The sequence below is a fragment of the Callithrix jacchus genome, chromosome 12, assembly GCF_049354715.1.
Source record: "Callithrix jacchus isolate 240 chromosome 12, calJac240_pri, whole genome shotgun sequence".
NCBI classification, from domain to species: domain Eukaryota; kingdom Metazoa; phylum Chordata; class Mammalia; order Primates; family Cebidae; genus Callithrix; species Callithrix jacchus.
The window spans coordinates 61,938,191-61,951,480 of NC_133513.1; the positions used below are offsets into that span (position 1 = coordinate 61,938,191).

Below are 13,290 nucleotides of genomic sequence, written 5' to 3' on the forward strand. Positions count from 1 at the left end.
ATTTCACCTTGTTGGCCAGGCTGGTCTCAAACTCCTGACCTCAAGTGATCTGCCTGCTTCGGCTTACCAAAGTGCTGCGATTACAGGTATGAGCCACCTTGCCTGGCCTACAGTCAGCTTGGAATCCTCCTGTTAAAATTTAATTTAGGGCTGGGCACGATAGCTCACGCCTGCAATCCCAGCACTTTGGGAAGCCAAGGAGGGCAAATCACCTGAGGTCAGGAATTTGAGACCAGCCTGGCCAACATGGTGAAATACATCTGTACTGAAAATACAAAAATTAGCCAGAGGTGGTGGCGAGCACCTGTAATTCTAGCTACTAGGGAGGTGGAGGTTGCAGTGAACCAAGATGGTGCCACTGCATTCCAGCCTGGTCAACAGAGACTCTGTCTCAAAAAACAAAACACAAAAAAACAGCTGGGTGCCGTGGCTCACGCCTGTAATACCAGCAGTTTGGGAGGCTGAGGCAGGCAAATCGCAAGGTCAAGAGATCGAGACTTTCCTGACCAACATGGTGAAACCATGTCTCTACTAAAAATACAAAAATTAGTTGGGCATGGTGGTACGTATGTGTATCCAGCTACTCGGGAGCTGAGGCAGGAGAATCGCTTGAACCGGGTGGTGGGGGTTGCAGTGAGCCGATCACACCACTGCACTCCAGCCTGGCTACAGAGCGAGACTCAATTAAAAAAAAAAAAAATTATTCAGGAGGCTGAGGCAGGAGAATTGCTTGAATCCAGGAAGTGGAAGTTGCAGTGAGCCGTGGTTGTACCACTGTACTCCAGCCTGGGTGACAGAGTGAGACTCTGTCTCAAGCAAAACAAAAGAAGAAATACATATGTAATTGTGAAAAATATTTTTTGTTTAACCTTGAATATCTAAAATATCATCTCAACATTTCTCTTTCTCTCTCTGTCTCTCTCTCTCTCTCTCTCTCTGTGTGTGTGTGTGTGTGTGTGTGTGTGTGTGTGTGTGTGTATTTTTTCGTGGAGTCTCTGTTAGGCAGGCTGGAGTTCAGTAATATGATCTCGGCTCACTTCAACCTCTGCCTCCTTGGATCAAGTGATTCTCCTGCCTCAGCCTCCTGAGCAGCTGGAATTACAGGTGTGTGCCACTACACCTGGCTAATTTTTGTATTTTAGTAGAGATGGGGTTTCACCGTGTTGGCCAGACTGGTCTCGAACTCCTGATCTTGAGTGATCCACTCATCTCAGCCTCCCAAAGTGTTGGGATTACAGGTGTGAGCCACCACGCCAGGCCTCAATATATATATTTTTTATACTAAGTATTTGAAATCCAGGATTTATTTTATACTCGTAGCCCATCTTGATTTGGACTGCCACATTTCAAGTGCTCAATAGCCACATGTGGCTAGAGTGGCTACTGTTATTGTACAGCACAGCTCCTGAGTTTTCTTTGTAGAGATTTAGAACCATTCCATTTGATTGGTGATAAGTTGTCTGTCAGGGAAGGAGCAGAACGTTTGTTCATGAACTTGGGTTGCCTTGTTCACCGAAAAGATTTTTTTGGGCTGGGGCCATTGCCTCATGCCTGTAATATCCAGCTACCTGAGAGGCTGAGGTAGGAGGTTCACTTGAGCCCAGGAGTTTGAGACCAGCCTGGAAAACATTGTAAGATCTTGCCTCTAAAAAAATTTTAACTAAAAAAAAAAAAGTAGTGAGTCATGTGGTGTGTGCCTGTAGTCCCAGCTACTCAAGAGGCTGAGGTGGGAGGATTGCTTGTGCCCAGGAGTTAGAGGCTGTTGTGAGCTGTGATTTTCACTGCACTCCAGCCTGGGCAACAAAGTGAGAACATGTCTCTTAAAAAAAAAAAAAAAAAAAAGAATTTTGAAAAGATTTCAGTTTGGATTGTCTATTGAAAGCAAAAGGCCAAACCCAAATTATTGGTTTGAAAGGAAAGGAAAAACTCTGAAACAGGAACATCTTCTAAGAGGCATGGTGGCTTGTGCCTGTAGTCCCAGCTACTTGGGAGGCGGAGGCAGAAGCACCTCAACCCAGGAAGTGGAAGTTACAGTGAACCGAGATTGTGCCACTGCATGCCAGTCTGGGTGACAGAGCAAGACTCTGTCTCAAAAAAAAAAAAAAAAAATGTGGAGGGGTGCTGTGACTCACGCCAGCAATCCCAGCACTTTCGGAGGCTGAGGTGAATGGATCACCTGAGGTCAGAAGTTCAAGACTGGCCTGGGCAATGTGGGGAAACCCTGCCTCTGCTAAAGATTACAACAGTTGGCCGGGCACTGTAGCTCACAGCTGTAATCCCAGCACTTTGGGAGGCCGAGGCAGGTGGATCACTTGAGATCAGGAGTTTGAAACCAGCCTGTCCAACATGGTGAAACCCCTTCTTTACTTAACATACAAAATTAGCTGGGTATGGGTGGTGCATGACTGTAATCCCACCTACTCGGGAGGCTGAGGCAGGAGAATTGCTTGAACCTGGGAGGCGGAGGTTGTAGTGAGCCAAGATCATGCCACTGCACTCCAGCCTGGGCAACGAGAGCAAAACTCCATTTCAGAAAAAAAAAGATTGCAACAGTTATGGCCAGGCACGGTGGCTCACGCCTGTAAACCCAGCGCTTTGGGAGGCTGAGAGGGGTGCAGATCGAGACCATCCTGCCAGCTTGTTGAAACCCTGTCTACTAAAATACAAAAATTAATTGGGCATGGTGACATACTCCTGTAATCTCAGCTACTCAGGAGGGTGAGGCAGGAGGGTGAGGCAGGAGAATTGCTTGAATCCACCACCACGCTTGGCTAGGAGATGGAGGCTGTAGTGAGCTGCAATCCTGCCACTGTAATCCATACTCCAGCCTGGGCAACAGACGAGAGTTTGTCTCAAAAAAAAAAAATTGATATTATGGATCCTGAAATTGTTTCTTCATGAGTGACTATAGAGGTGTCATCATTTAATCATTGTCTTTCAGTACCATGCGGGATACTATGAAGTATGTCTATGGACACCATGGAATTCGGAAAGGACTCTATCGTGGTTTATCTCTTAATTATATTCGCTGTGTTCCCTCTCAAGCAGTAGCTTTTACAACATATGAACTTATGAAGCAGTTTTTTCACCTCAACTGAAAAAAAATAATGGTTTGTTTTTCTTAATACATTCTCAGAGGGAGAAATGAAATGTTACTTTAATTGTGGGGGGAACAGTACTTGAATGGGGATAGTTACCCTGTCACAGGAACCACTGGTATTTTAGTACTTGATTATTTTGTCTTTAGTCATAAATCAGAAGTGCTTACCATACTTCTTGATGCCAAACATTGTACCTTAGACCACTGAAAAAATATTTTTAAGCTGATGGTGGCTAAACTGCTTTAAAGTTTTATTTGGAAGTAGATCTAGCTTTAAAACGGGGTTCAAGAGGTTGCCATTAGCTTTTTCTTGCTGTTCAAAGTTTTTTTTTTTTTATTCTTTGAGACAGAGTCTTGCTCTGTCGTCCAGGCTGGAGGCAGTGGCATGATCTTGGGTCACTGCATCCTCCGCCTCCCTGGTTCAAGCAATTCTCTGCCTCAGCCTCCCAAGTAGCTGAGATTACAGGCATTCACCACCATGCTTGGCTAATTTTTTGTATTTTCAGTAGAGATGGGGTTTCATCATCTTGGCCAGGTTGGTCTTGAAGTCCTGACCTCATGATCCACTCCCTCTCAGCCTCCCAAAGTGCTGGGATTACAGGTGTGAGCCACCGTGCCTGCCTGTTCAAATTTTTTAATTGTATTCTTGGTTTTTAAAAGACTGACAGTGTTTATTATTATTAAAATAAGCTGGGTTGGTTATATTGCAGTAAAATAATGAGAACTGAATTTTTAAGTTCTATAAAACAGCCAGCATTGAAGTTTTATTTTTGTTATCTCTCTTCTCACTATTCTGCTCCACTGGATGATAGAGAACACACTTTTTCCTTCATTTTTTTTCTTTCATTTTTTAAATAAAATTAAGGGTATATTTTAAAAGTAGCCATGTAGAGACTCAAAAATAAATGAAGAAGCTAGGCATTGTAGCATGGGCATGTGGTCCCAGCGTCTCTGGAAGCTGAGGTGGGAGGTTCACTTGAGCCCTGGAATTCCATGCGAGCCTGTGCAACATCATGAGACCCCGTTTAATAAATGAATGAATAAGTTTTGCTCAAATGTTATTACTATGTACTATGAGTGACTTACATGTGTTTTAAAAGTCAGTGTGTTTCACAGAAGCAGAAACAAAAATACTGAATATCTTTGCTCTCAAAAACAAAGTAGCATTACAGATTTGTTTTTGTTAGATGATTTTCTGTATATAAGAATATTTAAGTAGGCTGTGAAATATTTATTAATATAGATGTGAATATCAAAAAATGTTTCTAAGGTATTATGTTATGATGCATCAACTAGTTCTTCCATGTAAAATAATTTTAGTGCAATATGAAGATGTAGAAATTTAAAATATGATTTTAATTGTTATCCTTTATATTAAGAAAATGGCTTAAAATGTAAGAATTCCATTTATTGTGTTTAGAGTACTTTTTATGATTTATTATAAGCATGGCAGAAATAGGAAGGAAACATTTAAAGTTCTGTCTTCAGAAAGAGTAATTTGTAGAATTGATGTGATTTTCAAGACATTAAAAGGCTAGGCACGGTGGCTCATACCTTTATTCCCAGCACTTTGGGTGGCCGAGTCAGTTGGATCACCCGAGATCAGGAGTTCAAGACCAACATGGTGAAACCCACCTCTCCTAAAAATACAAAAGTTAGCCAGGATGGTGGCATGTGCCTATAGTCCCAGCTACTGGGGAGGCTGAGACTTGAGTCAGGGAGGTGAAGGTTGCAATGAGCTGAGATCACACCACTGCACTCCAGTCTGGGTGACAGAGTGAGACTCCATCTCAAAAGAAAAAAAAAGACATTAGAAAACTAAGTTGAGGCCAGGAGTGTTGGCTCTCGCCTGGAATCCCAGCACTTTGGGAGGCCGAGGCAGGAGGATATCTTGACCCCAGGAGTTTGAAACCAGCCTGGGTAACATAGTGAGACCCCTGTCTCTTTCAAACAAATGAAAGAAAACTAAGTTGAAGGTTTTGCGTCGGCCGGGCGCGGTGGCTCAAGCCTGTAATCCCAGCACTTTGGGAGGCCAAGGCAGGTGGATCACGAGGTCAAGAGATCGAGACCATCCTGGTCAACATGGTGATACCCTGTCTCTATTAAAAAATACAAAAAATTAGCTGGGCATGGTGGTGCGTGCCTGTAATCCCAGCTACTCAGAGGCTGAGGCAGGAGAACTGCCTGAACCCAGGAGGCGGAGGTTGCAGTGAGCCGAGATCGCGCCATTGCACTCCAGCCTTGGTAACAAGAGTGAAACTTCGTCTCAAAAAAATTAAAAGTTTTGCTTCAATTTTTATTTCTTTGCATAAAAGGTTTCTCATCATATCTTGGTAAAAATTTGATGAGCTGGTTTCACTTTGAAAGTCTTTATTTTGGCCGGGCATAGTGACTCACGCCTGTAATCCAGCATTTTGGGAGGCCGAGGCAGGTGGATCACCTGAGGTCAGGAGATTGAGACCAGCCTAGCCAACATGGAGACACCCTATCTCTACTAAAAGTATAAAAATTAGCCTGTCATAGTGCAGGCACCTGTAATCCCAGTTACTTGGGAGGTTGAGACAGGGAGAATTGCTTGAACCCAGGAGGCAGAGGTTGCAGTGAGCTGAGACTGTGCCACTGCACTCCAATCTGAGCGGCAGAGCAAGACTCTGTCTCAAAAAAAAAAAAAATACATGTGTTCTTCAAACCATTTTGTGTAGCTTCATTTCTAGACCACACTGTGGTTAATTACTTATTAAATCTTAAGATAATTTAAGTATATAAAACAAGTATTGGGCCAGGCGTGGTGGCTCATGCCTGTAATCCCAGCACTTTGGGAGGCTGAGGTGGGTGGATCATGAGGTCAGGAGATTGAGACCTTGCTGGCTAACACAGTGAAACCCCCATCTCTACTAAAAGTACAAAAAATTATCCAGGCGTGGTGGCATACACCTGTAGTCCCAGCTACTCAGGAGGCTGAGGCAGGAAAATTGCTTGAACCCAGGAGGTGGAGGTTGCAGTGAGCTGAGATCGCGCCACTGCAGTCCAGCCTGGGTGACAGAGCAAGAAGGGGCCCCCCCCCAAAAAAAAAAGCACCTCAGTTATGTTATCAGTAAAAGGGGATTGCAAATGTTTTTTAAATAATAATTTGCATTCTATTTCTGTTATAGAATACAGAAGATATTAAAAATTTATTTTATCCATGTGTTAACAATTTAACTGTTTACATGTTGAAGCACAGATGCTAAACATAAGTCAGAATGGAAGACTGTTTAAAATAATGACTTTGTTTATATATGATTTATTTCAGATAGATGACCCAAAGTGCATCTTGCCAGGTTATCTTCCATTTGAAGATTGAGATTTTATGTCTTTTTTGATCTTTATTATTCCTCTCTTCCAGCTCTCAGTGGGTATAGCTTTCTGGTCTGTAGAATGGGACAGTGGTCTGGTCTATGGATTGATAAATGAGGTTTGCCTCCTAGTTTTCAATGGTTGCCTGGAGAAGATGGAGTTACTGGATATATTTAATAATATCTCATTACATTCTTTTTTTTTTTTTAAATAATAGAGTTTTACTTGGTTGCCAAGCTGGAGTACAGTGGCATGATCTTGGCTCACTGTAACCTCCACCTCCCAGGTTCAAACGATTCTCCTTTGTCATCTTTTTTTTTTTTTTGAGACGGAGTTTCGCTTTCATTACCCAGGCTGGAGTGCAATGGCGCGATCTCGGCTCACCGCAACCTCCGCCTCCTGGGTTCAGGCAATTCTCCTGCCTCAGCCTCCTGAGTAGCTGGGATTACAGGCACGCACCACCATGCCCAGCTAATTTTTTGTATTTTTAGTAGAGACGGGGTTTCACCATGTTGACCAGGATGGTCTCGATCTCTTGACCTCGTGATCCACCTGCCTTGGCCTCCCAAAGTGCTGGGATTACAGGCTTGAGCCACCGTGCCCAGCCTCCTTTGTCATCTTTCTAAGTAACTGAGATTACAGCCATGTGCTACCATGTCTAGCTAAGTTTTATATTTTTTTTTTCTTCTCTTTTCTTTTCTTTTTTTTTTTTTTTGACACAGAGCCTAACTCTGTCGCCCAGGTTGGAGTGCAGTAGTATGATCTCAGCTCATTCTAACTGCCACCTCCTGGGTTATAGTGATTCTCCTTCCTCAGTCTCCCGAGTAACTGGGATTATAAGCATCCACTACCACGCTCAGCTAATTTTTGTATTTTTAGTAGAGCCGGGTTTCGCCATGTTGGCTAGGCTGGTCTCAAATACCTAACCTCAAGTGATCCGCCCACCTTGGTTTCCCACAATGCTGGGATTACAGGCATGAGTCAGTGCACCTGGCCTCATTCCATTCTTCACCAAGCTACTGACCATTCATTTATTTAGCACCACTTGTGTGCCAGATGTTGTGTCAGCATTATGGAGGACTTCCCTTGGGAAGCTTGCAAGCTGTACTTGCAATCTGATTTGGGAATCCAATCAGATTGCAAGTACAGCTAACAAGTACTTGTGCCACACTTTATGATAACTGCCTGTTTACCAATGTTTCCACCTCTCCCCGTCTGTTTTTCTCAAGGGCAGGGAGCATAGAGTGTGTGGTGTCATTGTGGTACTCAGTGATGTTTACTGTCGGGAAGAAGGAAGGGGCAGTCCTTGTTTTTGGAGACTATGTTCTAGTAGGGAGAAATGAAGCACAAATAGTTCAAGAAATAAACAATTTAGAAATAAAGTCGCTGGGTGCAGTGGTGTGTGCCTGTAGGCCCAGCTACTTGGGAGGCTGAGGTGGGAGGATCGCTTGAGCCCAGGAGTTCTGGGCTGTAGTGCGCTATGCCGATCGGGTGTCCACACTAAGTTTGGCATCAGTATGGTGACCTCCCAGGAGTGGGGAACCACCAGGTTGCCTAAGGAGGGGTGAACTGGCCCAGGTCAGAAACGGAGCAGGTCAAAACTCCCGTGCTGATCAGTAGTGGGATCATGCCTGTCAATAGCCACTGTACTCCGGCCTGGGCAGCATAGCGAGACCCCATCTCTATTTAGAAAAAAAGAAAGTCATATAAAATAAAATATTCTTTACAGAAAAAAAACCCAGAAAAGTCATTTGGTTTGCTAATTTGCCAGAATGAGTGGCAAATATATAATAAAACCTATGAATAGTATTTATGACTGAGTGAAGTGGCTCAGGTCTGTAATTCTAGCCCTATGGGAGGCTGAGTGGGGAGGATCACTTGGGCCAAGGCATTTGAGCCCAGCCTGGGCAATGTTCCAAAACTCTGTCTCTGTTTCTTTTTTTTTTTAAATATAAGACGGTTTCACCATGTTGGTTAGGCTGGTCTTGAACTCCTGACCTCAGGTGATCCATCTGCCTTGGCCTCCAAAGTGCTTGGATTACAGGTGTGAGCCACCACACCCGGCCTGTTTTTTTTGAGACGGAGTCTTGCTCTGTCGTCAGGCTGGAGTGCAGTGGCGTGATCTCAGCTCACTACAACCTGTGTCTCCAGGGTTCGAGTGGCTCTCCTGCCTCAGCCTCCAGAGTAGCTGGAATTACAGGCTCGAATTCCCATGGCCAGCTAATTTTTGTATTTTTAGTAGAGACGGGGTTTCACCATGTTGGCCAGGATGGTCTTGATCTCTTGACCTCGTGACCACCTTGGCCTCCCAAAGTGCTGGGATTACAGTCTTGAGCCAGCGCACCTGACTCATTTTTTTAATATAAAAAAAAATGTTTGACTGGGCACGGTGGCTCATGCCTATAATCCCAGCACTTTAAGAGGCCGAGGCGGGTGGATCACGAGGTCAAAAGATCAAGACCATCCTGGTCAACATGGTGAAACCCCATCTCTACTAAAAATACAAAAATTAGCTGGGCATGGTGGCGTGTGCCTGTAATCCCAGCTACTCAGGAGGCTGAGGCAGGAGAATTGCTTGAAGCCAGAAGGCGGAGGTTGCGGTGAGCCGAGATGGTGCCATTGCACTCCAGTCTGGGTAACAACAGTGAAACTCCGTCTCAAGAAAAAAAATTTTTTTTTAATCCTATGTACAATTATTTATTTTTTTCCCCAAACTTTTATACAATTAATGCATTGCCTTGTGGAGTTGGGTCAGTAACACCTGACACACTTATATATCAGGCATACACTTTACACGATCCCTCGCATCTGTTCTTTGAATCCCAGACACCATATTGGGCACTAGAAACTGGTGACAAATAATTACAGTTATGTATATTTCCTGAAGAATTATGTGCCATTCCGTGTTTTAAGCACCTTTGATGCCTTAACTCAATCTCTATTACAATACTACGATATGAGTACTATTTAAATTTCTTTTGACAGATGGGAATAATCGAGGCCTGGGGAGATTAAATTACTTGTCCAGGTTAATGTGAGTGATGGATCTAGGATTCAAATTCAGCCGGTCTGAATCTAGAGCGTATTCTTTTAGCTACAGTTCTATACTCTAATACTGTAATATGCTGTTCAGATGAAACTATAACATGTCATTAAATTTGAACATGTCAATAAACATATCAAGCAATAAAATAATTACAGCTTGTGGAAAGTGCTTATGAAAATAGTAAATAAGCTACTTGAGAATGGTCAGGGAAAGGTTTCTTTTATGTGCTATATATACTTTGAGTAGACACATGGAGGATAAAAAGGAAAGAGCAATGCAAAGAGTTTTGGGAAAAGACTGTCTCAGGTGAAGAGAATGCCAGGTACAAAAACCCTGGAACAGGTAAAAGTTTGGTTTGACTAGGAATTGCCAAAAGGCCGGTGTGACTGAAATATTGTGCGTAAAGGAGTAGCAACAAATGGGGTTAAAGAAGTAGACAACGGCCAGATCATGTAACTGTCTACAGGATATAGTAATGATTTTGTCTTTTATTCTAAATGCAATGGGAAGGCCAGGTGTGGTGGCTCATGCCTGTAATCCCAGTACTTTGGGAGGCTGAAGCAGGCAGATTACCTGAGATCAGGAGTTTGATACCAGCCTGGCCAATATGAAACCTCATTTCTACTAAAAATACAAAAATTTAGGTTGGTGCGGTGGCTCACGCCTATAATCCCAGCACTTTGGGAGGCCGAGGCAGGTGGATCACGAAGTCTAGAGATCGAGACCATCCTGGTCAACAAGGTGAAACCCCATCTCTACTAAAAAATACAAAAAATTAGCTGGGCATGGTGGTGTGCGCCTATAGTCCCAGCTACTCGGGAGGCTGAGGCAGGAGAATTTCTTGAACCCAGGAGGCGGAGGTTGTGGTGAGCCGAGATCATGCCATTGCACTCCAGTGTGGGTAACAACAGTGAAACTCCGTCTCAACAAAAAAAAATACAAAAGTTAGCTGGGCATGTTGGTGCACACCTATAAGCCCAGCTACTCAGGAGGCTGAGGCAGGATAATCTCTTGAATCTGGGAGGCAGAGTTTGCGGTGGGCTAAGATCGCACCACTACACTACAGCCTGGTGACACAGTGAGACTCCATCTCAAAAAAAAAAAGTTCATGGGAAACTATTGAAGGTTTTCAGCTGGTGAGTATCATTGTGTGATTATCTTTTTACAAAGATCACTCTGCTTTTTCAATGATGGTTTGCAGTTAAAACAAATAAAAATAAAAAAGACAATAGAATAACCCTAAATCTCAAGAATGAGAAAGAGGACATCACTGTGGATCCTACTGATGTTTAAAAGACAGGCTGGGTGTGGAGGCTCACGCCTGTAATCCCAGCACTCTGGCAGTCTGACGCAGGAGGATCATGAGGTGAAGAAATCGAGACCATCCTGGTCAACATGGTGACACCCCATCTTGACTAAACATACAAAAATTAGCTGGACATGGTGGCAGGCACCTGTAGTACCAGCTCCTTGGAAGGCTGAGGCAGGAGAATCACTTAAACTTGGGAATCGGAGGTTGCGGTGAGCTGAGATTGCACCACTGCACTCCAGCCTGGCCACAGAGCGAGACTCCACAAACAGAAAAGATAACAGGGGCTAAGTATATGTGGTGGCTTATGCCTGTAATCCCAGAATTTTGGGAGGCCAAGGTGGGCGGACAGCTTGAGCTCAAGAGTTAGAGACCACCCTTGCCAACATGGTGAAACACCATCTCTACAAACAATATAAATATTAGCTGGGTGTGTTTGCATGTGCCTGTGGTAGGAGGATGGCTTGAGGCTGGGAGGGGAAGGTTGCAGTGAGCCAAGATTATGCTGTACTCCAGCCTGGACAATAGAGCCAGAACCTGTCTTAAAAAAAAGAAAAGGCCGGGCACGGTGGCTGAAGCCTGTAATCCCAGCACTTTGGGAGGCCGAGGTGGGTGGATCACGAGGTCAAGAGATTGAGACCATCCTGGTCAACCTGGTGAAACCCCGTCTCTACTAAAAATATAAAAAATTAGCTGGGCATGGTGGCGCGTGCCTGTAATCCCAGCTACTCGGGAGGCTGAGGCAGGAGAATTGCCTGAACCCAGGAGGCGGAGGTTGCGGTGAGCCAAGATCGCGCCATTGCATTCCAGACTGGGAAATGAGCGAAACTCTGTCTCAAAAAAGAAAAAAGAAATTTGACAGTTTAGGTGAAATGGAAAAATAGTTTGAAAAACCCAACCAAGACTGACATAGATGAAACAAAATCTGCATAGCCAATTAAAGAAACTGAGGCCAGGCACGGTTGTTCATGCCTGTCATCCCAGCACTTTGGGAGGCCAAATTGGGAGGATCACTTGAGCCCAAGATTTTGAGACCATCCCAAGCAACTGTGAGACCCTGTGTCTGTTTTTAAAAATATACCTGGGCATAGTGATATTCACCTGTAGTCTCAGCTACTTGGGAGGCTGAGTTAGGAGGATTAACTGAGTCTAGGGAGGTCAAGGCTGCAGTGAGCTGTGATCATAGTACTGCACTCCAGCCTAGGTGACAGAGTGAGACCCTGTCTCAAAAAATTAACTAAAAAGAAACTGAATTCATCATAAAAAGCCTTTGCACAAAGAAAACTCCAGGGCTAGGTAGTGAATTCTACTAAATAGCTAAGGAATAATTTCACAAACTTTTAGAAATTAGAAGAGAGAGCATTCCCAACTCATTTTATGATGCTGGTATAACCTGGATACTCAAACCTGACAATGATGTTACTAAAAAGAAAATTACAGATCACTATCCTTCAAGAACATAGATGGGCCGGGTGTGGTTCACGCCCATAATCCCAGCACTTTGGGAGACTAAGTTGAGAGGATTGCTTGAGTTTAGGAGTTCAGGACCAGCTTGGGCAACACAGCAAGAGCTTGTGGCTACTAAAAATCAAAATTAGCTGTGTGTGATGGCATATTTCTGTAGTCTCAGCTACTTGAGAGGCTGATAGGGGAGAATCACTTGAGCCCAGCCGATGGAGGCTGCAGCGAGCTGTGATTGTGCCACTGCACTACAACCTGGGTGACAGAGCAAGTCCTGTCTCAAAAAACAAACACTTAACAACCAAAAAACCAACATAGATGGAAAATTCTTAAAAACAGAGTAAATGAAATCCAGCAATACATAAAACATTTATTGTATCATGACCAATGTGGGTTTGTCCTAGGATTGCCAAGTTTTTTTAACATTGTAAAATCGGTGGTAAAGCTTCTCATAATAACAGAATAAAGGAGAAAAACCATACAGTCCTTCCAGAGATGCAATAGCTGCTTGACAAAATCCAGCACTGATTCATTATCAGAGTAATTCATATTCAGAATAGAAGGGTTCTTTCTCAATCTAATAGAAGAAATTTTGGCAGATTATACTTTTATATTTTCCAATAATGACCACAACACATCCCAATTCATATTCATATGCTTTTTTTTTGTTTTTGAGATGGAACGTCAGTGTTGCCCAGACTGGAGTGCAGCGGCATGATATTGGCTCACTGTAACCTCTGCCTCCTGGGTTCAAGCAAGTCTCCTACCTCAGCCTCCCAAGTAGCTGGGATCACAGCCGTGTACCACCATGCCTGGCTAATTTATGTATTTTTAGTAGAGATGGGGTTTCACCATGTTCGCCAGGCTGGTCTCAAACTCCTAAACTGTGTTGATCCACCTGCCTCGGCCTCCCAAAGTGATGGGATTGTGGGTGTGAGCCACCAGGCCCCATATGCTTTTCTTGTGTGTCATTGACGTCCCATCAAGAGGTAGGAATTGTGTTCCCTTCCCTTGTATTTGGCTGAGTGGGCCTGTGAC

The 13,290-nt window shown here is 43.8% G+C and overlaps 1 protein-coding gene across 9 annotated transcripts in view; it reads left to right on the forward strand.

The window, feature by feature from the left end:
- The window catches only part of SLC25A16 (solute carrier family 25 member 16), a 46,943-nt gene extending 42,297 nt beyond the window's left edge, over positions 1-4,646 (forward strand). For 6 of the 9 annotated variants that reach the window (XM_078345772.1, XM_078345771.1, XM_078345773.1 and 3 more), the window contains one exon: positions 2,942-4,646. In XM_078345772.1, the coding sequence (XP_078201898.1) occupies positions 2,942-3,098 (157 nt within the window). In that variant the 3' untranslated portion in view covers positions 3,099-4,646. Of the gene's footprint in view, positions 1-992; positions 1,105-2,941 lie in introns of all 9 variants that reach the window. The other 3 variants (XR_008475519.2, XR_013524940.1, XM_054242989.2) reach the window with 3 other exon arrangements.
- The last annotated feature ends 8,644 nt before the right edge of the window (positions 4,647-13,290 follow it).